The 24,178-nt window shown below is 45.6% G+C and overlaps 1 protein-coding gene across 7 annotated transcripts in view; it reads left to right on the top strand.

Annotated features, from left to right (window-relative positions):
* CRACD (capping protein inhibiting regulator of actin dynamics) overlaps nucleotides 1–22,016 on the top strand; it is a 257,288-nt gene extending 235,272 nt beyond the window's left edge. For all 7 annotated transcript variants that reach the window (XM_019740144.2, XM_019740149.2, XM_074324517.1 and 4 more), the window contains 6 exons: nucleotides 491–559; nucleotides 3,334–3,516; nucleotides 4,216–6,967; nucleotides 15,796–15,986; nucleotides 17,021–17,183; nucleotides 19,172–22,016. In XM_019740144.2, coding sequence (XP_019595703.2) covers nucleotides 491–559; nucleotides 3,334–3,516; nucleotides 4,216–6,967; nucleotides 15,796–15,986; nucleotides 17,021–17,183; nucleotides 19,172–19,332 — 3,519 coding nt within the window. In that variant the 3' untranslated portion in view covers nucleotides 19,333–22,016. The remainder of the gene's footprint in view (nucleotides 1–490; nucleotides 560–3,333; nucleotides 3,517–4,215; nucleotides 6,968–15,795; nucleotides 15,987–17,020; nucleotides 17,184–19,171) is intronic.
* Nucleotides 22,017–24,178: the final 2,162 nt, after the last annotated feature.

Genomic DNA, 24,178 nt, shown 5'->3' with positions numbered 1-24,178 from the left:
ACAATAAGATCCTTTTGTAAATATTGGCAAGAGAAGGTAGAGTGGGCCATCAGAAAGGTGCAGGTGACGGGGTGTGGGTGTTCCCAAGGCAGGCCGACAGGACTGGGGTGAGAATCCTCAGCCTTTTTTTTTCTCCTTCCTTCTTTCCTGAGTTGCTTCAGCTCCTCTGCTCATTTACCTTCTCAGCCCAGCTTCTCTCAGCAATGGGGAAGCACAGCAAAGACCGAGGTTGGAGACCGCCCAGGTGGGAAATGTGTTGGACTCAGGGAAGGGGGAGTGCACGCTCTGTGCCTCAGGAGTCCTGGTGGAGTCTGGACATTAGCAAAGCACTCCTCTCCCCCACCCCGTGATTCCTGCCCACTCTTTGAAGCCAGCTGAACCCCTGTGTGGAGGAGGGGGTGGCCCTTTCCCCGGCACAAACCGTGTCTGGTTATCAGCCCAGAACTTCCTGTTCTGGTGTGTGACTTAAGCTCTCTCTTTGCTGTTCCAGTCTAGTGATACGCCAAGTTCTCCAAGGCCTCTGAATCTGCCTGGAACCAGAAGTGAGATGGAAGAGAAGGTATTTCGCTTCCTTACTTAAACTCCTATTTTTCCCTTTTTTTGTGATCTGCTGCCAGGTTTTTCCATTTATGTGTGCTGCCTTCATCCATCACTTTAAATTTCTTGAAAATGCAACCAGTGGTAGATGTTGGAGCATCTGTTTCCATGGCAATGCAAATGCTGGAACTGAACCCTGCTCTGAAAACTAGTCACCTGCCCAGAATGCCTACATTTGGAGTCCTAGACAGTTGGTAGTTTTCTTAAATGTATCATGCACTTCAAGACACTGTTAAGCTGTTGAAAAAGACATTCCAGAATATCTAAAGGTACCCAAGTCAGTAAGGAAAAGAGGTGTCCTTCTATTTAGAGATGCCCAAAAAAAGGACCTTATCATTTCTCTACTAGTATGTATTTTGGCTTTTTAACTTTTCTGCGTGCCGTTGACACCTGGGACTTCACCTGCAGGCGCCTAGGGACCCTGTGGTAGCTCGTGGGCATCTCTTCTGCAGAGGCCAGTGCATTCCCATGAGGACTTGTCACCTACACAAGGGTCCGGGTGTCCTCCCAGGGGCTGGCAGACAGCACAGTGAGCAGGGATGTCCCAGTGCCTTCTGAAGGAGGTGGCCCAAGACAGTGCCACCACCCAGACGATGAAGAGGCCCAGCTGGAATCACTAGATAGGAAACACCGCAGTTAAATCTCAGCTTCTAGTGCTTGTCTGTGTCCTCAGTCACATTTGGCTCCAACTGCTTTGACTCATGCGTCTGCTAGGGGATGGAAATAAATATTTAATTCATCTCTTTTCAGAATTTGATACCAATTACAAAGATAACCATAAATAAATAGGAGACCAAAGGCTGGAATTATTTTTCCTTACTTCTGTGCTTCTTCTCATACATGATTGTTTACTGAGCATTTCTTTTGCTCTTGGATTTAGCTTTAGTCCTTTAGCTTTTGTGTGTAAATATGGAAGGTAATTGCAAAAAAAAAAAAAGAGAGAGAAAAAGAAACCCAGCAAAGCTGTCAGTTAAACTCTCTGACACTACTTAGAGCACGTGAACACAGTCCAACAGATGAACTCTGGCCTCTTTTTTTGTTGCTGTTGTTGTTGTTTGTTTCAGGTGTACAAAACAATGTAATAGTTAGACATTTACTCCCCTCACAAAGTGATAACCCCCCGCCTCCAATATACTACCTTCCTGATATTGTTACAATTCAATTGTATCTATTCCCTATGCTGTACTTCACATCCCATGACTATATATATATATATATACTGGGGGTGCCAAAAAAATGTATACAGGTGGACACTTGGTCGAGGTTACTCAAGCAGTAGTTTGCCGTAAACAGAAGTGTCTGGACGCTGATGGTAACCACTTTGAGCACCTCTCGTAATTGCAGAAGTCAAATGTGACTTGTAGTCATCTTTTGTTATTCATATATATTGAGTATTACAATTTTAATCCAGTTTTCCTTTATTAAAATGTGTATACATTTTTTTGGCCGTGTGTGTGTGTGTGTAAATATATATATAAATTATAGCTGACATTCAATATTCTTCAGCTTCAGCTTCAGGTGTACAGTGCAGTGGTCAGGCACCTACACCGCCCATGCAGTGGTCTCCCTAATGGGACAAGAACCCTGGCCTCTTTCTAACGTGACCCCTGTGTCTGGGAGCTGCGGGCACAGGCAGCAGGGCTGCGAGCGCCCCCTGCCGCACGTTGGCGCGGTGTGCAGTGTGCGGTGTGGCCAGGAGCCCTTGCCTTGCTACCTGCCGGTAACTGCTCTGTAGTTACAGGTGTGGCGTCTTACACCTGGTTCAGTGTGGCCTCTGGGTTCAGGCTGCACCACAGTCTCTCTGACCGATCTAAACCTGTACAGTTCATCTCAGGTTGTGGTTTTTAAGTGATCCCGTCTGCATTCCAGAACGGCAAGCACTGCGGCAGGTCATCCTTTGAAGAAATGCTCTCCCCGGTGTGCGCCGTGTTTCTGCCTTTCCTTTTAGCGTCTCTGTGCACTCGGTGCTCAGTGACTTGGGAGTATTGGTGCTAAAACATTTCTGAGGGTTACAAATTTCATGCCCTCGTCATAGATGTTATACTTTACTGTTCCTTCATTCCTCCAACAAATATTTATTGAGTACTTGCTACTTGGGTATAAAGGGGACTGATACGAAAATGAAAAATACACATTCCCTTCCTCAAAGGGACTAAGGTGGGAGCAGAGGTATGTTCTCACAGTGTTGGAGGGAGTGGGAAGGCTCTTAGAGTTACAGAGTTCTTTGCATAGAGATGAGCTTGTCCAGGGCTCAGCAAAGTACTACTTATTTTAGCCTTGGTGGCCATAAGGTCCAACTGTGAGACTCCTTCGTTCTGCTCTTCCTTCATAGCACAAAAGCAGCCAAGGACAGTGGATGACGGGTGTGGCTGTGTGCCAGCAAAACGTTATTTACCAAAACAGGCTGCGGGCAGGACTGAACCCCTGGCTATGTTTTTATCAACCCCTGAATTAATCTGACCCCCACATTATTTAGAGTAGGAAAATTAGTCCCTGAAAGGTTAAATAACCTTTACAAGTTAATGCAAATATTATCGGCAGGACAAATAGTCAACGTCCTGCCTTTGGATTCCAAAAGCGGTGCTCATTTCAGTGTCTTGAGGAGGCCCTCTGCTCCCCAGCATTTCCTGGGCTAGGCTGGGCAAGGTGCTGCCACCAGCACATGCTGCCATTCTAGGGTTCCCTGCAGGTTGCTTTCTGATCCGGACTGATTCTATATTTTAATCTCCATCATAGGTGGCTCCAGTTAAACCATCTCGGCCAAAAAGGCACTTCTCTTCTGCTGGCACCATCGAAAGTGTCAACCTAGATGCCATCCCCCTGGCCATCGCCCGCCTGGACAACAGTGCCGCCAAGCACAAACTGTCCGTTAAGCCAAAAAACCAGAGGGTGTCAAAGAAGCACAGGCGACTTGCCGGGGTATGTGGATCCTGTCCTGGCTGACTAGGCAGCTGCCCTTGCTTGCTGGGCACTGATTCTCCCAGGCGGGGCGGTGGTGTGATGGACCTGGGGAGGGAACTAGGTCTGTCCCATCAGGGCCTTGAGTGTGTTGCGGTGCACGAGGGTAAGCGGCCCGTTTACTTTCCATTGCCGCTCGTGACATGTTGCCATCTGGGGTAGGAGGTGGGGGACAATGGACCTCAGAGACAGAGGCTGACTTTTGGGGGGCTCAAGACACTGCGTTTGCTTTGCAGCAGAAAGGTGGCCGGCCCAGCCTTTCTCTGCCACGGCTTAGCCAAAGGTTCTTCTCTTCGATTAGGGTGGACTTCTCTAAGTCGTAAGTTTCAGAGGACATAGGTGAAGTCTCAGTATCATTTTTTCCTCATCTTTCTAATTCTGGATTGTTGGTTTTCCTTTGATTATTCTTTCTTATTAAGAAGAAGGAATTTGAGAATGACAAACAAAGGGGCTAGAGAGTAAACATGAAGATGAAGTCCTTTCCTCCACCCCCACAATTTACTCTTGGTGTGACAGCCTGAGTTTACCGGTCTCTGTACTTAGAACAATTACCCCTTCTTTTGAGATTAAGAGGGCCCCTTACATTGTGAAAAGGATGCGTAATGGTTGCCTGTGCAAAAGGAGAAGGCTAATTAATTCTCTTTCCCTTACCGATGTTAGGATCGACCAAATGAACACGGTGGCATTGCACATCAGCTGTCCCTGGACCAGAATGGACACCCTGGAGAAGACAAGCCAATTTGGCATGAAGAGGAGCCAGAGCCACTGGACTCCGAGGAGGAGAAGAGACGCCAAGAAGAATACTGGCGAGAACTTGAGGCCAAGTGCAAACGGCAGAAGGCAGAGGCAGCCGAGAGGAGACGCCTGGAAGAGCAGAGGCTCCAGGCCCTGGAGAGGAGGCTTTGGGAAGAGAACAGAAGGCAAGAGTTCTTGGAGGAGGAAGGAGAGGAAGAGGAGGGAGAAGAGAGGGAAGTACAGCTAGAGGCAGGAAAGAGGGAGGGCGAAGAATGGAGGCAGAGACTGGGAGAGCCAGGTGGCCACGGCCAAGAGCAGAGGGAGCAAGAGGAAAGAAGTCGCCTGGGGGCCGAAGAGCAGAAGTGCCCAGAGGAAGAGGCTGAGCAAGCAGAGAGACTCGCACAGCAGCAAGAGCTGGAGGCGCAGAGCAGGCAGGAGGCCGCGAAGCAGCGGCAGGAAGAAGAGGAAAGAGAGTTGGAAGAGCTCAGAAGACGGGAGGACCTGGAAGCACAGAGGCAGCAGGAGGCCGAGAAGCAGCAGCTGGAGGAAGAAGAGAGGCGGCTGCAGGAGCAGAGGCGGCAGGAGGAAGAAGAGAAACGGATGAAGGAGCTCAGAAGGCAGGAGGAGTTGGAGGAGCAGAGACAGCGGGAGGAGGAGGAGGAGGCAAAGAGAAGGCAAGAGCTGAGAAAAAAGCAGGAGGAAATGGAGGCGCAGAGACAGCAGGAAGCGGAAAAGGAGCCTCAGGAAGCCCCGAGACTGGAAGGGGAGAGTCAGCTGGAGCTGGATGACCAAAGGGGCGTAAGGAGCCTGCTTCAGACTGACCTTGCAGAGAAGCTGGAACAAGAACACCTGAAACCTGAGGAACCAAGTGTTTGCGAGAAGCAGAGCCCAGAGGCTGAGCCATCAGGGGAGCAGCAGGGAAAGCAGGGTGACTTTCTGGGGGAAGAGCGTTATGCACATCAGGAAAAGAGAGAAGAACGTAACGTACCACTTCCCCAGAAACAAGAGATGCAAGTGGGAGAGACGCTGGCTCCAGTGGAGAGGAAAGAAGCTGCCCCTCCAGAGAAAGACAGAAAGCTGGAAGAACTCAGGTGGCAGGAAGTGGATGAGCGGCAGACCATGCCCAGACCCTATACTTTCCAGGTGTCGTCAGGAGGGAAACAAATTCTCTTCCCCAAAGTCAACCTGAGCCCAGTAACAGCTGTGAAAGATGCAGGACTAGCCTCTGCTCCCCATGAGCCAACGGCCCCCAAGGCCAGCCCCGCCGCCCACGCCCTGCCCTCCTCCCTGAGCATCCCCCACACGGCCATTCTGGTCACGGGAGCACAGCTCTGTGGCCCAGCCGTCAACCTGAGCCAGATCAAGGACACAGCGTGCAAGTCTCTCCTGGGTTTGTCAGAAGAAAAAAAGCACGTGGATGTCCCCGCCCTAGAGAACCCACCCCGAGCTGCCATCGACCCCCGGGCAGGCAGCGGGAAGGCCAGGCCCCACCAGGAGTCTCCAAGCAGCGTGGCTGCCCTGGCCGAATGGGCTTCCATTCGGTCCAGAATCCTGAAGAATGCGGAGAGAGACCAGTCTCAGCCTGGAGATGAGCATACGCCCAGGGGCCGATGTGATTCCCGAGGGAACCTCCGCAGGACCCCACCAGTAAATGCAAAGTTCTCTATTATGCCCGCCTGGCAGAAATTCTCTGATGGGGGCACAGAGACCTCCAAACAGAACACAGAAGCTGAAAGCATTAGAAAAAGACCCATGCTGGGTGCCAGCGAAGAGACAGCACCCCCGCTCCTGGCTGCTGACAGTAATGAGCACCGGAAGGGCGCAGAGAAACTGGAGGTACACCAGGGGCCAACAGATACCACCGAGGGATGCAAATTTGCCAAAGACCTTCCATCTTTCCTTGTTCCAAGCCTTCCTTATCCTCCGCAGAAAGTGGCAGCCCATGCAGAACCCATGACCACTTCAGACGGTGAGACCACCAGTGGTACAGGAAAGCCAGACTCCGTGATGCCAGGTGGGGAAGAAAAAGCCTCACCTTTTGGAATAAAGTTGAGAAGGACCAACTACTCCTTGCGCTTCCACAGTGACCAACAGACAGAACAGAAAAAGAAGAAAAGGCACAGCAGCACAGGCGACAGTTCTGACGGGGGGCCGCCTGCACCAGGGAGCACAGATGGAGAGAACGAGGCAGAGGCTGTGGCCCTCAAGCATGGCCCGTCCGCCCCCCCAGAGAGGAAACAAGCCCCATCCACCTGGAAGGACTCTGCTGAAAGCCCTTCCAGCCACTCTCCTGCAGCCCAGCCTGGGCCCCCACCTGCCAGCAGCCAGACCCCAGCTCCAGAGCATGACAAAGCAGCAAACAGAATGCCATCGGCACAGAAACCAGCCCTGGCGCCCAAGCCCACCGGTCAGACCCCGCCGTCCTCCCCACTCTGCAAACTGAGCAAGCCCTCCCTGGTAGAGCTGCTGGCTCGCCGGCCGGGGAGGCCTGATCCGGAGCCCAGCGAGCCTTGTGGTGACCCCACGCTGCACTCACCACCACCACCGGCTGAGGAGAGGAAGGCTCAGAGGAGGGATGAGGAGGAAGAGGTGGGAACAGACAGGAAACCTGCTTCCCCAGCTCTGTTTGCTGCCCAGCAAGAGAAGTCTTCCCAAGCACCCGAGGCCGGGAGGAAAGGTACGTAGCCTTAGGTTGGAAAATTCTGCCTCCTTCCAGCTTCTTGTCCATGTCACAACTACTGTGTTTCTCCGAGAGTAAGACCAGTCTTAAATTAAGGTTTGCTCCAAAAGACACATTAGGGCTTATGTTCACAGGATGTCATCCTGAGAAATCATGCTAGGGCTTATTTTCTGATTAGGTCTTATTTTCAGGGAAACACCGTAAAGCCAGAAGTGTCCAAGGCCGGAGGTACCCAATTGGAGCATTTCCCTTAATTAGAGGCCGGTTTGCCATTCCCAAAGGGAATGAGTCATAGTGAGGCTCTTTACTTTTGTTTAAAAAAAGAAAACCTTTGCATCTGAAAGCTTTTCCGAAAGAAAGGGTTTATTGAGCCACATGCTAGCCAGAAAACAGACCGGGTCCTGGGCCCTGCAGCCTGAACCACCAGTGGCAAGGCTACATGGAGGTGACAAATGTCCACTGTCCTGGCTGCTGGGGCTTTATACAGTGGGTTTGGGGAAGAAAGATATAACTTGTTCTGAAAGGACTTACATTCGCTACAGATAAGAGGGGTGGGAAAAGGTGACGTGGGGACAGTTCTGGGATAGATGACAGTCCATAAGGAAGGAGTACTTGTTACTTTTGGATTGACTGTGGGCAACAGTCCGAAAGTTCATGTGTAAGCAAGATGCGGGGGCATCTAGTGTCGGCTGTTCTCTGGGTAAAAGCTGAAATAGCCACCTGGAAATCGGTCCAACAATTCAGTGTACACTCAGGAGTGTAAGCAGTCTTTTGTTTCTGCCAAGAGCGGTTAACTGGTTAACCTCCTTTGTCTCTCCCCCATTCGCCGGCCAGCTGTAATTGAATGGGAGACACCTCACAATTTTTCTCTTGTCACTTTTCTACTGTTCTTTACCATTCTGGAAATCCAGGCTGACTCTGCTATGTGTCTGCAGCTCACACCCATTAATGATACGCAAGAAATGTTAAAAGGTGCCAGCACAGACGAATATGCTTTCTGTTGACAATTGAAATGAAGTCTGGTCCTAATTAATGAAGATGTCCTTAATCATTGTGAGTGGCTGTGCAGTGATAGGAAAGACTGGAATTTTCTAGACCAGTGACTGTGTTCTGTCTGGGCAGAAGTGGCATCATGGTGGGAGGTTAGGGTGCTTTCAACAGCTCCACCGGCCTAAGGAGCGTCTGTATGGATAATTAACTTGGTCTCAATTTTATGCAAAATCCTCTGCAAATCCCACCCCACCAGCTTGCCGCTGGAAAACCCTCCTGTAAAAAATTTTTAGAGCCAACCTTACTCCTGGCTGCCCCTCAAGTTTCTTTATAGTAGATGTTCAGGGCAGCTCCATGCTCACTTGTGTTGGTTTGGGGGCCTCTGGGAACCTTTATCTAATACTTTCTCTGTTCTGTTTTGCAGAGTAAGAGGTCAAGTGTGCGTCATAGCCCAGGAAGTCAAACCAAAGAAATTCTCCCCTGAGGTGTTTTAGGGAGGGCCCTTTTTTAAATTTCTTTTCATTGTTTAGGTTTGAGGTGATTTTTGCAGAGAAATGAGCTGTGTCCCGAGGAGTATTGGTGTGGTTATTCCGCTTACAGAAGACTGTGTCATCCCCTCTAACCAAGCCTTGCCTGGTTTGCTGGATGCTGGTCAGCAGCTTCCAGACCATTTCTCCCTAATGGTTTCTGCTTGTCTTGCCGATGAGGAGCTCATTTCCAGTTTTGGGCTTTTTCTTTTAACCTCTGCACTGGGCCCTAAGGGGATAGCCACAGTGAGTCCCTGCAGGCCCGTTAAGAACGGTCACTTAGTTCCCTATAACCTGGTGGGTCTTGTGGACGCAAGCCCCGTTGGCTTTCAGAGCTAGGTGTTTTGGGGGCCTGTCTCTCAGATCGAAGTCTTAAAAGTTGGGACTCCAGATGTGGGGTCCAAACCCTACACGCTTCAGGGAGAAGCTGGGAGTTGTACGTTCCCTCCCAGTTATGGGTTGCCACGCTCGGGGTCGGGGTTTATGGATTGCATCTCAGCCTCTCCTGCCATGTCAGTGTGGATTTTTCTGTTCGTCTGATGTGTAGGAGTCACTCAGCTAGTTTCTGGATTGCTTTCAGAGGGAGTTGTCCTGTATGTGGCCGTAGACTCAGTGTGTCTGTGGGAGGAGGGAGTTCAGGATCCTATGTTACTCGCCGTCTTGACCCGAAACCCCTATCTTCACTTTTGACATTAGCTTTTGAGCTGTTAGCTTTCATCTTGTCATCCAAGTTCCTCTCACGTCCTGGCTTCCTCTAGCACACTCGTATCTTCTCCCCAAAGAAGTAACGCTCCTGCTTGGCTTCTTTCTCTTAGAAATGGCCCTTTGATTATTACAAGCTTCTACCAAAAACTATTACTGCCCCTGTTTTCTTTCTCAGTATCCAGATTCTAGTCTAGGCTGTCAGACTCTGCTAATTGAATTTTTCTTTATTTGGTAGAAAAGAAGGACCATGTGCCTTGTGGGTGGTTGCTGCCTAAAGGCCATCGGGTTTTCCTGTCCAATTCTGGACAAGGGCTGACCACATTTCTTTGACTGAACACCCCATCAGAATAAGAATGCCTGGACCTCCAATTTATTTGTTAGTTGTGTACGTGTAGTACCATCATTAGCCAAAACCCCTGGAGCACCGTGTACACTGAGGGCACAGTTTACTGATAAATCCGTGGGTGTAAGTCAGCATTGCAAATCGTGGCGCTACCTTTTATTATCTTTGGCCAACTTCTTGTCAGATCTGATTTCTTCATAAATTGGCAAGTAACGAGCTTGTCAGCTCTGCTGTGTTCTTACACTTGCATTAGTAGTAGTGTGTTAAATCTGGTGTTTGTTTGCAAGAATGGATGCCATTTGTCCATTTCATAAGGGATCATTGAGTTCAGAGGAAATATGATGTTCCACAAACTCCTCTAACTGCAGAACCTCACACTATGCTAATTGCTGGTTCTCTCCCCATCACATCACGGCACCCCCAGTTCCCCTCAGGAGTCTTTAAACATAACCATTTGTTACACCTGGCCATCTGATCTATGATCTGTGGGCTGACGGAGGGTGTCAGTGTCAATCTGAGTATTAAATACTAGAAAAGCTGGATTTTGTTTTTATTTTTAGATGTAAAGATGCACAAATAGAAATTCTCATCTTCCTTCACCCCCAAGGAACTGCCTTACACATCCCCCAGGGCACACACACCCCTTTTTTGGAGACCACTGCTTTAGAAAGAGGTCTCCATCCCTGAGGCTGAGGCCAGCAAGGACCAATACATAGGCCAAGCCACTGGGAGGGTGTTGGCTCTGAACCCACCCTGGTGGGAATTACAAGAGCAGTAATAACCCTCCAGTGTTTCCCCTCTAACATTTTGATTACAAGTACCATCAGATATTGTCTCATTCTGAAAGTCCCAGAACAGACAGTAAGTGGCCCTTTCTCCAAGAACTGACCTTGGGGAGCAGTGATTAGAACCCTGTAATGCCAGGAGGCGCTTGCTTGTCTCCCCAGAACCTGCAGGAGGGAACTCGAGTGGGCTGTGGTTCTCCTGTCCATTGCGTTTAGAATGAGAGAGAATAGATTTAAACATTACAGCAAAATAAAATTTTTACTTGGACATTTGGAACTCCCCGACCAAAAAGGTTATGCGATTGACAAAGAACATCTATGTCTTTCAAAACCTTGAATGAAATGAGGGGTTTTGCTGTTTTGGAAAATTTCACCCACAGCCCTCCTTTGTGCTTAATCATTCACAAAGTGCTTTTATTTACACCATCTCCTTCCCCCTCACAGCACATGTGTAGGTAGATGGTCTGGGTGCCGTTTCACAGTTGAGGACACCGACATCTGAGAAGTTAGGTGACTTGCCTGCTCCCACAGTGGCAAAGCCAGGACGAGGAGGACTTCTTTCCCAGGTTAAATGATCTTCCCGTTATCCTAGGACCCCCTCCAGTAATTCGCACCCGGCATTTGTAACATGCTCAAGCCTTTAGAAACACTGTCACATTAATGTCTTCAGGCTTCTTCTTGGACTGAATGACTTCAGTCCTATATTTGTTCAAAAAAACTTGGTTCAAAAACTCCATAGGATTTAGCAAACCCTTATCTTATTCTTTTTCTAGTGGTTCCTGATCTGTGATTCTCATTTTCCCCCATCACTTGGATAATATTTTGAGCATGTATTTGAGCACTTTAAAAGGCAATTTTTATTGTGGTAAAAATTCATAACCTAAAATGTACCAATCTTAACCATAAGTATACAGTTCAGTGGTGTGAAGCATATTCACAGTTCTACAACCAACCTCCAGAGCTTTTCCATCTTGCAAAACTGAAACTCTGTAAACAACTCCCCTTCCCCCAGCCCACAGCAACCATCATTCTATTTTCTGTTTCTATGAATCGGACTATTCTAGATAAATCATGGAAGTGGAATCATACAGTACTTATCTTTTTTGTGACTGACTTATTTCACTTAGTATAATAATGTCCTCAAGGTTTATCCATGTTGTAGCAAGTGACAGGATTTCCTTCCTTTCTAAGGCTGAATAACATTCTTTTGTGTGTATATACCACGTTTTGTTTATCCATTCACTCGTCCACAGGCACTTGGGTTGCTTCCACTTCTTGGCTATTGTAAATAGTGCTGCTATGAAAATGGGTGTGCAAATATCCCTTCAAGATCTTGCTTTCAATTCTTTTTGGATAAATACCCAGAAATGGAATTGCTAGGTCTTGTGGTACTTCTATTTTTAATTTTTTGAGGAACCACCCTACTGTTTTCCACAGCAGCTGTACCAACAGTACACCAAATTCTAATTTTTTCACATCCTCACCCACACTTGTTGTTTTGTTTTGTTTTATGGGAACCATCCTAATGGGTATGAGGTAGTATCTCACTGTGGTTTTTATTTGCATTTCCCTAGTGATTAGTGATGTTGAGCATCTTTTCATATGCTTGTTGTCATTTGCATGTCTTCTTAGGAGAAATGTCTGTTCAACTCCTTTGCCCATTTTTTAATCGGGTATTTTGTTTTGTTGTTGAGCTATAGGAGTTCTTCCTATATTTTCAATCACTTTTTGAAAATAAAAAGTCCTCTAGACACTTTCAGTAACAGAAGTCTCATGGTAGTAATTAATATGTCCCTTCCAGTGTCATAATCAAAACTTCAAACACTATTTCAAATTAAAGTGTCTCCCTTCTTATTCGGCCTGCTTCAGGCTGATAAGCCTGCAAAGGGGACGCCGGCATGGTCGCCTTCTCCCCTTCCTCCCAGCCCAGATGCAGGCTCCAGAGCTGCAGTGAAGGACAGGAGAGAGGTGAGGCATTGGTGCTTGCAGCTTTGAGGGGATATTTAGTGCTAATTCTTTCGCGGGGCACTTTCATGCATCCCTGAGACCCCTCACTTGCCTCCTGGGCTCTTTCTCCACCTCCTGCTCTTCCTTAACTGTCCGCGGTGCCCTCTTGAGGCCGCCTCAGCCCTCGTCCCTGGCTGCCCCTCTCCCGCGGCCCACGCCTGAGCCTCATGCAGCACTCGACACCAAACTGGACGGCCAGTGTCTTCCCAGCACAAGCTCCTCTTCTTCGTCTTCTGACAGGCCCTTGGCAGGCACTGTCCTCGCCTTTGGATTTTTCCAGGTGTGAACAGAACTTCAGGTCTTTGTCCCACAGACTCCCGGAGATACAGTCAGGTCAGGTCATCTGAGTGGCTCATCGAGGACTCTCTCACTTGGCTTAGCCCCTTTTCTCCCCTGCAGGGGAGAGGACCTAGGAGCACGCCATGCTCCAGCAGTCTTTTCCAAAGAAATTCTCTACTCGCTTCTGCCTCAACTCCAATTTTCTGTGACCTTGAGGTGGCTGTTTGGCCAACTCATGGGCCAATCTCAAGCGGGTGATGTAGCACTTTACTTCAGAGCATGGGAGGTGCCATTGATTATTGCGTTGCAGGCCTCGTGGGCTTCCTTGGCTGGAACTCAGGCAGGAGCCCCGTTTTAACATCCTGTCTTCTTTTATTGATCCCCAACCACAATGCAGACCTGTTAGGCACATTATGCATATTGTGGTATAATCTCTTTCATTCCTGGCTCATAACTCCAGGATGCATTATTCAAACTACAATTCTAAGGAAATTGAAATCTGGCTAGCAATTTATCTTTTTACATTATTTTTGTCAATTATAAATTTAGGCAATTATGTTTTAAAGGTATTTTGACCCTTGTGATGTCCACCGTTCAGAGTTGTGGGCAGGAAACTGGCCAGTTGCTTTAATGACCTCCCTAAGCAAGTTCAGGTAGAATGTGCAGTCTAGGATGCCCTTGTACATAATAGCTTTAAATGGAAACCATTTAGATCTTGGCAATTTGGATTTTGAACATTTTACAAACAGGTGTTATACTGCCCTTGAGTGAAAAAAACGAAACTCATTGTTAGTTCCAGTGCATATAAACTTCTTAGTTAAGCAGAAAATACTTGAAGTGATGAATCTTTTTTATTTTTCTGGTTAATTAAGATTAGTCAACAGCTCCTTTCAGTTTCAGTTTTTTAAAAATACTTCCTTTCCTGCGTTAGATCATAACTGAATCTTTATTTGATGATTAGGGATAGTACAATGCCAAAGCCTCATTATAAATATGAGTTCTCAGGGCAGCCGGTTGGCTCAGTTGGTTAGAGTGTGGTGCTGGTAACAACAAGGTTGCCAGTTCGAGTCCCACATGGGCCACTGTGAGCTGTGCCCTCCACAACTAGGTTGAAAACGACTTGACTTGGAGCTCATGGGTCCTGGAAAAAGACACTGTTCCCCAATATTCCCCAATAAAAATTAAAAAACAGTAATAATAATAAATAATGAGTTCTCTGTATAGCATTATAGATCTAAAGTGTACAGAAAATTAAGCAGAATCTGCCTCTTTTTGTGCTTGAAGTCCTAAGTCAACTTTATTTTGGTTTTCTCTTCCATATAAAGTTCAGGTTAGTAAGAGCCCTGGTTAGTAAGGTTCTGGATGGTCAAAGTGTAAACTTCTATTGGATTTCAAAAGAACAGGATTATAGAGAGCACTTATCCTTGAAGATAGTAAAGGATTCAGTGCCAGAACGATTATCTCTAAAAGTCATTAATTTTCACTTGAGGGCAAAAAAGGAGATCATTGTTTCACAGACATAAATAATAAGAACAGTCGGTTTTGTAAAGTGGTGACGATGTGCCAAGCACTGTTCAGTGTTCTGATGTCTGGGATCTCACCGCAGCCTGGTGAGCCAATAATGTGCCGTTACCGTCTCCACTTTGTGGATTAGAGAACTCAGGCTGACAGAGGGGAAGTAGCTCTGCTAACGTCACATAAGGTCAAACCCAGGTCTGCTCAATTCTGAAGCCCAATTACTCAACCTCGGGTCCCACCCACCTGTGAAGTGTGTTAACCCCCAGTTGCACTGGCGAGACAGTAACCACAAGACAAGCACGGGCTAGCAGTGAGAAGTCCTAGGTTCCAGCTTCCGCCTCCACACTACCTGCTGGGTAACCGTGTGCGTGGCACTTGCTCGCCATGGAGCCTAGCGCTCACGTCTATCAAAGGAAGTCATGGGACCAGCATCACAGGTTCCCACGGCGTTCCTCAGAGCCCTGCTGCCCTCGGCAGCCCCGCTAGACAGAGCAGTGCCCCATTTCCTTCTTTCATACTTTGGGGTTCCACATAGGATGTTGTTTTTTGGGGGGAAGGTTCTTGCAAAAAGAAACTTTAAAAAGCAATAAATAAAAGAACAACAATGAATCAAATAACTAACTGCCTGGGTCCCCCTGCAGGCCTGAGATTTTATGACACCGGAGATTTTATTTTTTCTTCTATTTTGAGGGAAGAGAAATGCTCTTGTTTTGTCTGTTGATCAAAGCTATTACTTTCCCATCCAGTGGAGACACTCAGGCATCAGCACAGAGTTTGTGTTAGGAAGGACCAGTTAAATAGCTTAGGGGTGATTAATATGCCACAAGTTTCAGGGGGTGAGGGACCGAGATAAGTGAGCAGTTAGTTCCCCTGAAAACGGCTTTTGTCTTTACTGATTCTGATCACCATTCCAGTGTGTGTGTGTGGGGAGGGGCTCCCACACCCCCAAGGAACGCTCGGACACCCGCTGGTGTCTTACAGCTCGACTTACAGGTTAAGGACCCAGTCCCACAAGGCTGTACCCCCTTCAGGTGCCAATCACAAGTCAGGTTATCACCTGTGCTTTTGACTGGTTTTAATCAGGTTCCCATGACCACCTCGTTGGGTTTAATTGGCTAGAGCAGCTCACAGAACTCAGAGAAACATTGTACTTACTAATCACCAGTTTATTATAAAAGGCTATAACTCCGCAACAGCCAGATGGGCAAGATGTGTGGGACACGGTACGGGTAATGGGGAAGGGGCGTGGAGCTTCCATGCTCTCTGGGCGGCCACTCTCCCAGTACCTCCACGTGTTCAGCAACCTGGAAGCTCTGCCTTTTGGGTTTATATGGAGGCTTTATTACATTAATTGCCTAAATCGTTGGCCATTGGTGACTAATTCAGTGTACAGCCCGCTCCTCTCCCCGGATATTGTGGGGTGGGACTGAACCTTCCCACCCTGTTCACCCTGTTCACAGCTGGTTCACCTGGCAACCAGCCCCATCCTTAAGTGAGGTCCCAAAGCAACCTCGTTAACATAATGTGAGATACCTTTATGTTCTTATCGCCTAGGGTTTTTAGGAGCTCTGCCTCCTAAAAAGGAGAAACAGGGTTTTTAGGAGAAACTGGGACGAAGACCAAATATATAGTTCTTATTTTAAATCACAATGTCAGTCGTTCTTCCCACAGAAAAGCCGGTGCTTCAGAGCAGACACTCTTTAGATGGCTCCAAAGCTGTGGAGAAAGTGGAAACCACGCAGCCACTGTGGATAACGTTAGCACTGCAAAAGCAGAAGGGCTTTCGCGAGCAGCAAGCTACTCGAGAGGAGAGGAAGCAAGCCAGGGAGGCCAAACAGGCAGAAAAGCTCTCCAGGGAGAACGTGAGTAGCCTGGTCTTCAGCTTTAACTTTGCCCGTCTGAGCTTGGCTCTCTTTTGTGGTCTCAAGGATTAAAAAAGAAAGAAGGAAGGCTAGCTGGGAGTGGCGTAGAATACTTAGAAAGGGTAGAGCAATAAACAAATTGAGCATGAGCACCATTAAACTAGGGAAGTGTTTGCAGTTAGAAATTTGATTCAGGTTCCTTATATGCTCAGGGTAACCTGATTTGGCAGAATTCACAATGTAACTAGTAGCAGCGATCCACACAAACAACAGTTATGTGAGAAATACGAATGTGACGGGCCAGCCGCCACGAGTCGATGGGTTCCCGAATGGGGGAGTGGGAATGAATCAAAGACACTCTCACATATGATGGCGATCGCAGACTTCAGTGATCCTGAAGACACTAAGTTTATTTTACTGCTCCCATATAAGCAGTTTGAGCACGTGCAAGTATGTATTAACATAACAAATGTAAATTCTTTAACTTTCACATAGAGGATACAACATTCACCAAAACTCTCACAAGTAATTATCTTATCAATTGCCCTGATAGGCATCAGCCTTCTGTGTCTGGGAATGGGCCGCTCCCACCAAATTCCTCAGCAGCTTACAAGCGCAAGATCCCCCCAGGTGCAGGCAGAGACAATTGCCTCAGGGGGAGGAAACAGGTAGCATAAACCGAGCCATTCTGCAAAGCTCAGAGTTTCCTGTAACCATGGCTCCCCACATACGAAAATGATTGTATTTGAACAGGAAGTTGAATCAGGAGTCTTGCTCTGTGGCCCTGATTTTATAGTCAGTCTGATGGGGCTCTTCTGGGAAAGTCGCACTCCCTCTTTGGGACATTTGTGCCGAGCTGCTCGATGGTTGGGGGCCAGGGCTGAGTGCACTTGGCTCCCAAGTGCAGTCAGCTTGCTCCTTTCGGAGCAGAGGATGAGGGCAGGCAGGCAGAAGCCCCCAAGGCCTCGCACAACCAGTCTTTCCATGTGTTTAGGTCGAAAACACGCTTTCCCTGACTTTCTCTGCCCACCCAGGTCAGTGTCAGCCCACAGCCTGGAAGCAGCAGTGTCAGCAGAGCTGGTTCCCTGCACAAATCCACTGTGCAGCCAGAAGAGAAGAAGCTGGAGACGACAGTGTCCAGGCTGGAGCGCAGAGAACAGCTGAAAAAGGCCAACACTCTTCCTACATCTGTGACAGGTAGAGAACAGGTCCATTTCTGTTTAACCGTAGTTACAGGTTTTGCCTCTTAGAGCATACTTTATTTCCTCCAGTGTAATAACCAGCCCAGCATTTCAAAGCAGGCGACCGTTTATTAGTGTCATAAACTTTGACACGAATAAAACTCGTCTGAGAAAGGTCACCGAAGCTCACCCGCCTTCAGTGCTATGAAGGCAAATGTTTCATAATCAGCTCTTCAGGGCGTGGAGAGACCTCTGATTTATAGTATTTGCCAGTTGCTGTGGTGTAATTACTTCCCACCATGGCCAGTAGTTTCAAGCTACCAATGTGGTGTCAACTGTTTAGATTCTCTAAACTCCTGATCAGTTAACAAGGAGGATACCAGCCATCTCCAGTGCCCTCTGCCTACAGTCCAACAAAATTAGGTTTGTGCCCTTACTATGGTAAGGGGGACTACATAAGAACCTCTAAACAAAGGAAAAGACAAGATTATAATAGGATTTGGGGGAAAGGGTGAAGTTTAGGTAAAATTTAAGTGGAGCAGTGTTTTAATAGGCTCAAAGCAAACCAAGGGTGTGGGGTATAAAGGGGTTGACATCAGGGCCCTATTTCTTTGACACTACAAAGTTAAAATAAACGTGTGCAAGCTGTATCTGAAAACCCCTGCCTGCCTCTGCACCTAGGTTGGAAATAGAAGCTGCTTCTCTGAGCCCATGTGGCTCAGATGCTCCAGGCAAAAGTGGGGTGGCCCCTTTCACTGATGTGATTGCAAACAGCAAGTTTCTGACTCAGCTGGGACTTTAGGTTGTTCAGCTCTAAGTCCCTGATGTAACAATTGCATTGTTTATATGTTCATGAGACATGAGACACATACACATTTTTAAAGAATTCTTTATTCTGTTAAAAGGTAAAACAATCCAGTAATGTTTCCAACTAGTTCCTTATTACAAATCACTTGGAGGATGGATAAATCTAAACAAGTTTCCTCCAGGGGTTAAGAGGGCATCTGTTTTCCCCACTAGGCAGCCCTGAGGGTACCCAACCTCCAGACCCAGGGTTTTTTTATGTTTTGGTGACCTACTTGCTGAAGTCTGGAAATGTAAAGAGATTTCACCGTTAAAGCTGTATTTACTATTGGGTGAGGAGAAAAAAGTTTTTTGAAAACCGCTTTAGAGCACTGTACAATTTCTCAAGAACCTCCACGGGCATTATTTCATTTGATCTTATACCTAAGTATTAGGGTTCTAAACATCATATGGGTGTGTCAGAATTCATTCAAAATTAAGTGAAAGCTCCAAAGTCAAAAAGAGATCACACCTTTCTCGGCCTAATTTCTTGGAAGCACCAAAGGATTAATGCAATTCCTAGGGGCTCAGCCTAATACAGCAAGCTTTTGTTCTGAAGTATTTGTCTTGTCCATTAGTATTTCCTGAGTTCTGCTACTTGTGGGCCATTGCCACTGGAACTGAGTATGACCCAGATATAAGACAGGAATCCCTTCCTTAAGAAGCCTCTAAGGTCTGGTAAAGGAAATTATACAATACTAAGAGATTGCTCCACAAGACTGAGAGTCCTAAGAGCTGGCAGGATCCATGGGCCTGAAGGGAAAGGGGCCCAGGCCGTGCTTGGTGGAGGCAGGAACTTTTGACCTCAGCAGCTTGATAAATCCAAACTGCTGGTTTGATCTTTTTTTTTCTTTTCCTTGAAATTGACTTGTTCTGACTAGGATCCCAAAATTTACCTTTATTTTTTATTGTACAGGCATAGCTTCTTTGCACAGAAAAAAATTAGGTTTCTAGAAATTCTCTGAAATTAGAATTGACTGTACTCTGATCACTGTAATTGTGTATGTAACGGTTATGATCACATAGCTTTCTTTCCCTAATTCTTCTCATCGAAGATGCCCAGTGTTTCACTGAGTTTTCTCTCTGAATCCCATACTTCTGGTAAATCAAAATGTCTCTCTGACTTACATCTTTCTCCTTTTCCTTCAAAATGCAACCCAGTGGAGATCTCTGATTCGGCTCCCCCAGCGCCACAGGTGAAAGAAGTCACAAAGAGGTTTTCTTCCCCAGACGCTGCCCCCGTGTCAACAGAACCAGCCTGGCTGGCTTTGGCCAAAAGGAAAGCCAAGGCCTGGAGCGACTGTCCACAGATTATTAAGTAACGAGTGACTCTTGTCCATTCCTACTGCCAGCTACTGGCGCCTCTCTTGCCCTTTTTATTTATTTATTTTTTATATGCAGTAAAGAAACCAAGCTAGGGAAAAGAAGCATGTTTTATAGGCTCTAAAATAATATTTAGAAACTGAACTGGTGGTATTCCTTGTAAAGTGTATTTGCACAACCCTAGGTCCTGGTGCCTTGAGCTCCTCCTTGTTTGAAAGAGAAAATTGTGTCCGAGGGACCACATGAAGCAGTCTCCAGACTAAGAAGCCCTCAGGAGAGCCTGCCACCCCCTCCTCAGCGCCCCCACACATACACACCCACACACCGTTCAGAACATGTACTTTTGCCAATCTCGGTAATGGTTTTTTTTGATTCTTTACTTCAATGTTTTCTCCAAAACATTTACCCTACCCTATATTTGGGGATTTCTACCTTTTTCTAGAGTACTGGTGAAAAGATCACATATAGAAACAGGAACGCCCAGTCTCCTGAACACAGTGAGTAACTGGGAATTGTAACTGTCTGGCTCCCAACTCTGCCCATGTCTAATTTTCATGAATTTTCCCCAACCTGAAACTGTGACACAGCAAATCCATTCACACTTCTGCCGCACTGTGGGCCTACAGGCCCTGCTACGCCAGCCCTCTCCTTAAGGACATGGGAAACATTTGGCCCAGCTGGCTCCTAGGGAACATTTTTATTTAATATGGTAAAGAAAGGAAACTACAAATTCTCTTTCTGTCTCTGAGAATCCCCATCGAGCGCAGTTTTTTTTTAAGATGTCCAGGTTCTATCCCAGGCCTAGTATGAGGACAGTATTTTGCCAGAAATGCATATTCTGGCAAAAATTTTTCAGAGAAATTCTGATACATCCCAGAAGTTGAGAAGCTTGGGATATACTGCTTCTATTGTAATCTAGTTTTTAAAACTCTGAAGGGGAGACATTTCATCCAAAGAAGCAAAAGTGATACAGGAAAAATGATAAAACAACCCCCAAACCACCCATTTATTACAGGATACAAGAGGCTATTGACATTACATGTCTGAAAATTCGTTGCTTTCTTTACCATACTCAAGTAATCCATAGAGTCAACAGCATTTGTAATTTAGCATTCACCTTGCTACCTTTAAAAAACATCAGTTTTAAGTGGCCTTGTTATCATACATGTGATACAAAGAAGGGACTTGGCAATGTAAAAGCCACATATATTCACTTATTTCCCTAAATTTGCTCTACATGAAACAGACATACAGCAAACCCACACATTGCTGGTACTAACTTTATATTTCATGGTATTGGCATATTCCCATTTTCTTAGCTTCTGACTCCAAAATATAAGTACAAAGCCTTTGCCCAGTGCAGGGGGAGTTACATCCTTTTTTCCTCTCCTATAAAAACACATTTTATTAGTATGTGTCATTATTTTCCTTTATGCTCACTCAATAGGCAATGTGCTGTTATTCTATCATTTACCCTAAAGAAAAGATGACAGCAAAGTTATTTACCATATAGAAGGCATTTTCTTTCTGGAAATGATGTCTCAGCATCATGGTAGCAGCTGGCATGTGTAGTCAAGTGGATAGTTGTACTCTTACAAGTTGGATTTAGTATTATATATACTGGACCTTCAGACTGTTAAGAATCAGTGTAACTTTGATTTTTTTTTTATTGCTATGGGAAGCAATTAATATTCCACTGCACGTTTTCCATACTGATGTTCATTTCTAAATCAAATACATAGGCATTTGTTAATTTCAATGATTTCCTCACTAATATAACACTTTTTAATAGCAACTTTTCTACCTAGAGCCCTGGAATTATACTGCTACAGTAATTCTTCTGAATTGACTTTTTCCTTCATTCTATTAGCTTTGGATACTATCATAGTAATGTCAAAGAACAAGCAAAGAAATCAGATTACTTAACAAATGGTAGATGACCACTCTGTACTGGCTCACCTACCACCACGCCCATACAAAGTAGGAGAAATACCTCAGTTAAAAAGTTGCCATCAAAATCTTTAAAAGAAGATTATACTGAGGAAAGCACAGTCATAGCACTTATTTCCATCAATTTCTAAAGGCTACATGTTTAATATTTCATGTAAAAATTACTCCAAATTTGCACTAAATACCAATGAAGTGTTATTTTGCTTTAGTTGCGTTGCAGTCTTTTCTGATCAACAAACTATGGGGGAAATTCTGTAAAAACAAATTCAAGACTTTTTTAAAAAAGAAATGAATGATTGCTATGTTAAATACATTTTTTTTTAAAATTAAAACAAACATACACTTCTCCTGGCAAGGTTATAGATGATTAAATTCTGTTCATAGACTTATATATATAAAACTAGAGTTTTTTGTTTACTTTTTAAATTTTTCAAGTGCAATTGTTTCTTATACATTATTAAATTATCATTTTAGCCAGTTATCAGCAAATTGTAGTATGTATTCATTGTCTCTTCTTGTGACGTTTAGTTTAATTGCTTATTTTAAAGCAGAAACATTAGAATTTCAAGTGTCTTGCAATATTTTTACCAACAATAAAATTAAGTAGACTTAACCATGAAAATACCTTAGTGTGATTTTAATATTATTTTGAGATTTTGGTTGTATAAAGTTTTAATGTAAAATGTCCATTATTGAAGGTAAAAGATCTTTCAATAAAAAATACCTTACAAGATCTTTGGCACTGATGGAATTTCCTTTTCATGTTGATATTTTTACTAATTTCAAGCAAGCTCAGATTTACATAGATTTTGTTGAGAAAGAAAAATTTCAAGGCATTTTATATGGTGCCTTATATTTTTCACTAGGTATTTTTGGAGAAAAATAATAGGGGCAAATCAAATGTTTATCTCACGCCTAAGTGAGAATCTAATGGTCTTTGTCTCAGATAATATGATCCTTCAACCTCCTTACTCAACGTGTGGGCCATGGAACAGCAACATGCGCATGAGCTGAGAGCACGTGAGAACTGCAGCTAAGGGCCCCAGACCAGACCTACTGACTCACACGGCTGGACTAGGATGGAGTGATGTGAGTGAGATACTTGCCTCAAATACAAAAACTCAGTAATAGAGATAAATACTGTTTTGGATATGGATCCAAGATGACAGCTTAGGAGGACACTGAGCTTGCCCCCTCCCTAGAATACATCAAATTTACACTTAGAGCAATTCCTACCGAGAGGCAACTGAGGGCTAATTGAACAGCTTCTGTACAACAGACAAAAGAGAGAACACATGGAGAAGGTTGGGGACCCATGAGAGCTCTCCAGGACCGGAGGAGCCGTGAGCACCATTGTTTACATTTCCCCAGCACCTGGATAGCAGGCAGGCGCTCTGTCCAGGTTCACTGACCTGTAGGACCACCGTAGCGCATCCCTAGCCACTCCACCCAGAGCTAGATCCAGCAGGACCAGCAGGGTGCCAGAGCCCTCACACATGGGCCCCTCCATCTGGAGACTGATCTAGTGGGTATGGCAGGGCACTAATGCATGCACCTACTGCACTGCACACGCACTCAGGTTACCCTGCCTGGAGAAAGTGTGCAACTAGCAAAACACTGTGGTACCTGCACGCAGAGCTGCCCTGCCTGGAGAAAGTGCACAGCCAGTCAAGTGCTGTGATGTGTGCACACAGATGCCCTGTCCAAAGTGCAGAAGTAGTAGGGAGCTGCAATACTCAAACTCAGAGCAGGCCCATCCAGACCAGGCTCAAGCAACAGACAAAGCAACAGGGAGAGCTGCAGGCACACCAGGCAGCCCCACCCGAATCGGAAGGAAAAGGAAGTGCACACACCAGGCTGCGCTGCCTGGAACCAATTCCTCTGGCCCACCAGGCAGCACATTAAGCACCACGCGTGCCCAGCCCAACTTCAACCTACCTGCCAAAACCATTCAGCACACAGTCTACACAAAGGCCACTTTTTCAAGATTGTGAGATAGCTATTTCATCTAACTCATACGGACAAACACAGAAACTCAAACAAAATGGGGGCAGAAGAACATGCCCCAAATGAAGGAACAAGAAAACACCCTAGAATAAAAGACCCCGAAGAGCCTTGGCAATCTTGAGAAATAAGAACAAAATGGGATGTATAATGATACCTGACATCAAATTATACTGCAAGGCTACATTAATCAAAACAGCATGGTACTGGCATAAAAACAGACACATAGATCAATGGAACAGAATAGAGAGCCCAGAAATAAATCCATGCCTATGTGGTAATTTAATCGACAATGGAAGCAAGAATTTATGGTGGGGTAAAATGTCTATTCAATAAATGGTGCTGGGAAACCTAGACAGATACATGCAAAAAAATGAAGCTGGACCACCTCCTTACACCATATACAAGAATACATTCAAAATGGGTTAAAGACTTAAATGTAAGATCTGAAACCATAAAACTCCTAGAAGAAAAAAGTTTACAGACATACCTGGAGTAAGATTTTTACTGATGTATCCCCTCATGCAAGGGAAAAAATAAATGTGGGATTATATCAAACTAAAAAGATTTTTCACAGCAAAGGAAACCATCAATAAAACAAAAAGGGATCCTACTGAATGGGAGAACATATTTGCCAATGATATATCTGATAAGAGGTTAATATCCAAAATTTATAAAAAACTCAATTCAACTCCATAAAAAACAAAGAACCCAATTAAAAAATGGCCGAGGACCTTAAGATACATTTTTCTAAAGAGGACATACAGATGGCAAACAGACATATGAAAATATGCTCAACCTCACTAATCATTAGAGAAATGCAAATAAAAACCACGATGAGATACCACCTCACCCCAGTCAAAATGGCTATCATCAAAAAAATCAACAAAC

This window comes from Rhinolophus sinicus, linkage group LG02, assembly GCF_036562045.2.
Source record: "Rhinolophus sinicus isolate RSC01 linkage group LG02, ASM3656204v1, whole genome shotgun sequence".
NCBI lineage: Eukaryota > Metazoa > Chordata > Mammalia > Chiroptera > Rhinolophidae > Rhinolophus > Rhinolophus sinicus.
Note: the sequence above shows the minus strand (reverse complement) of the source record. Positions and strands in the feature narration are given on the sequence as shown.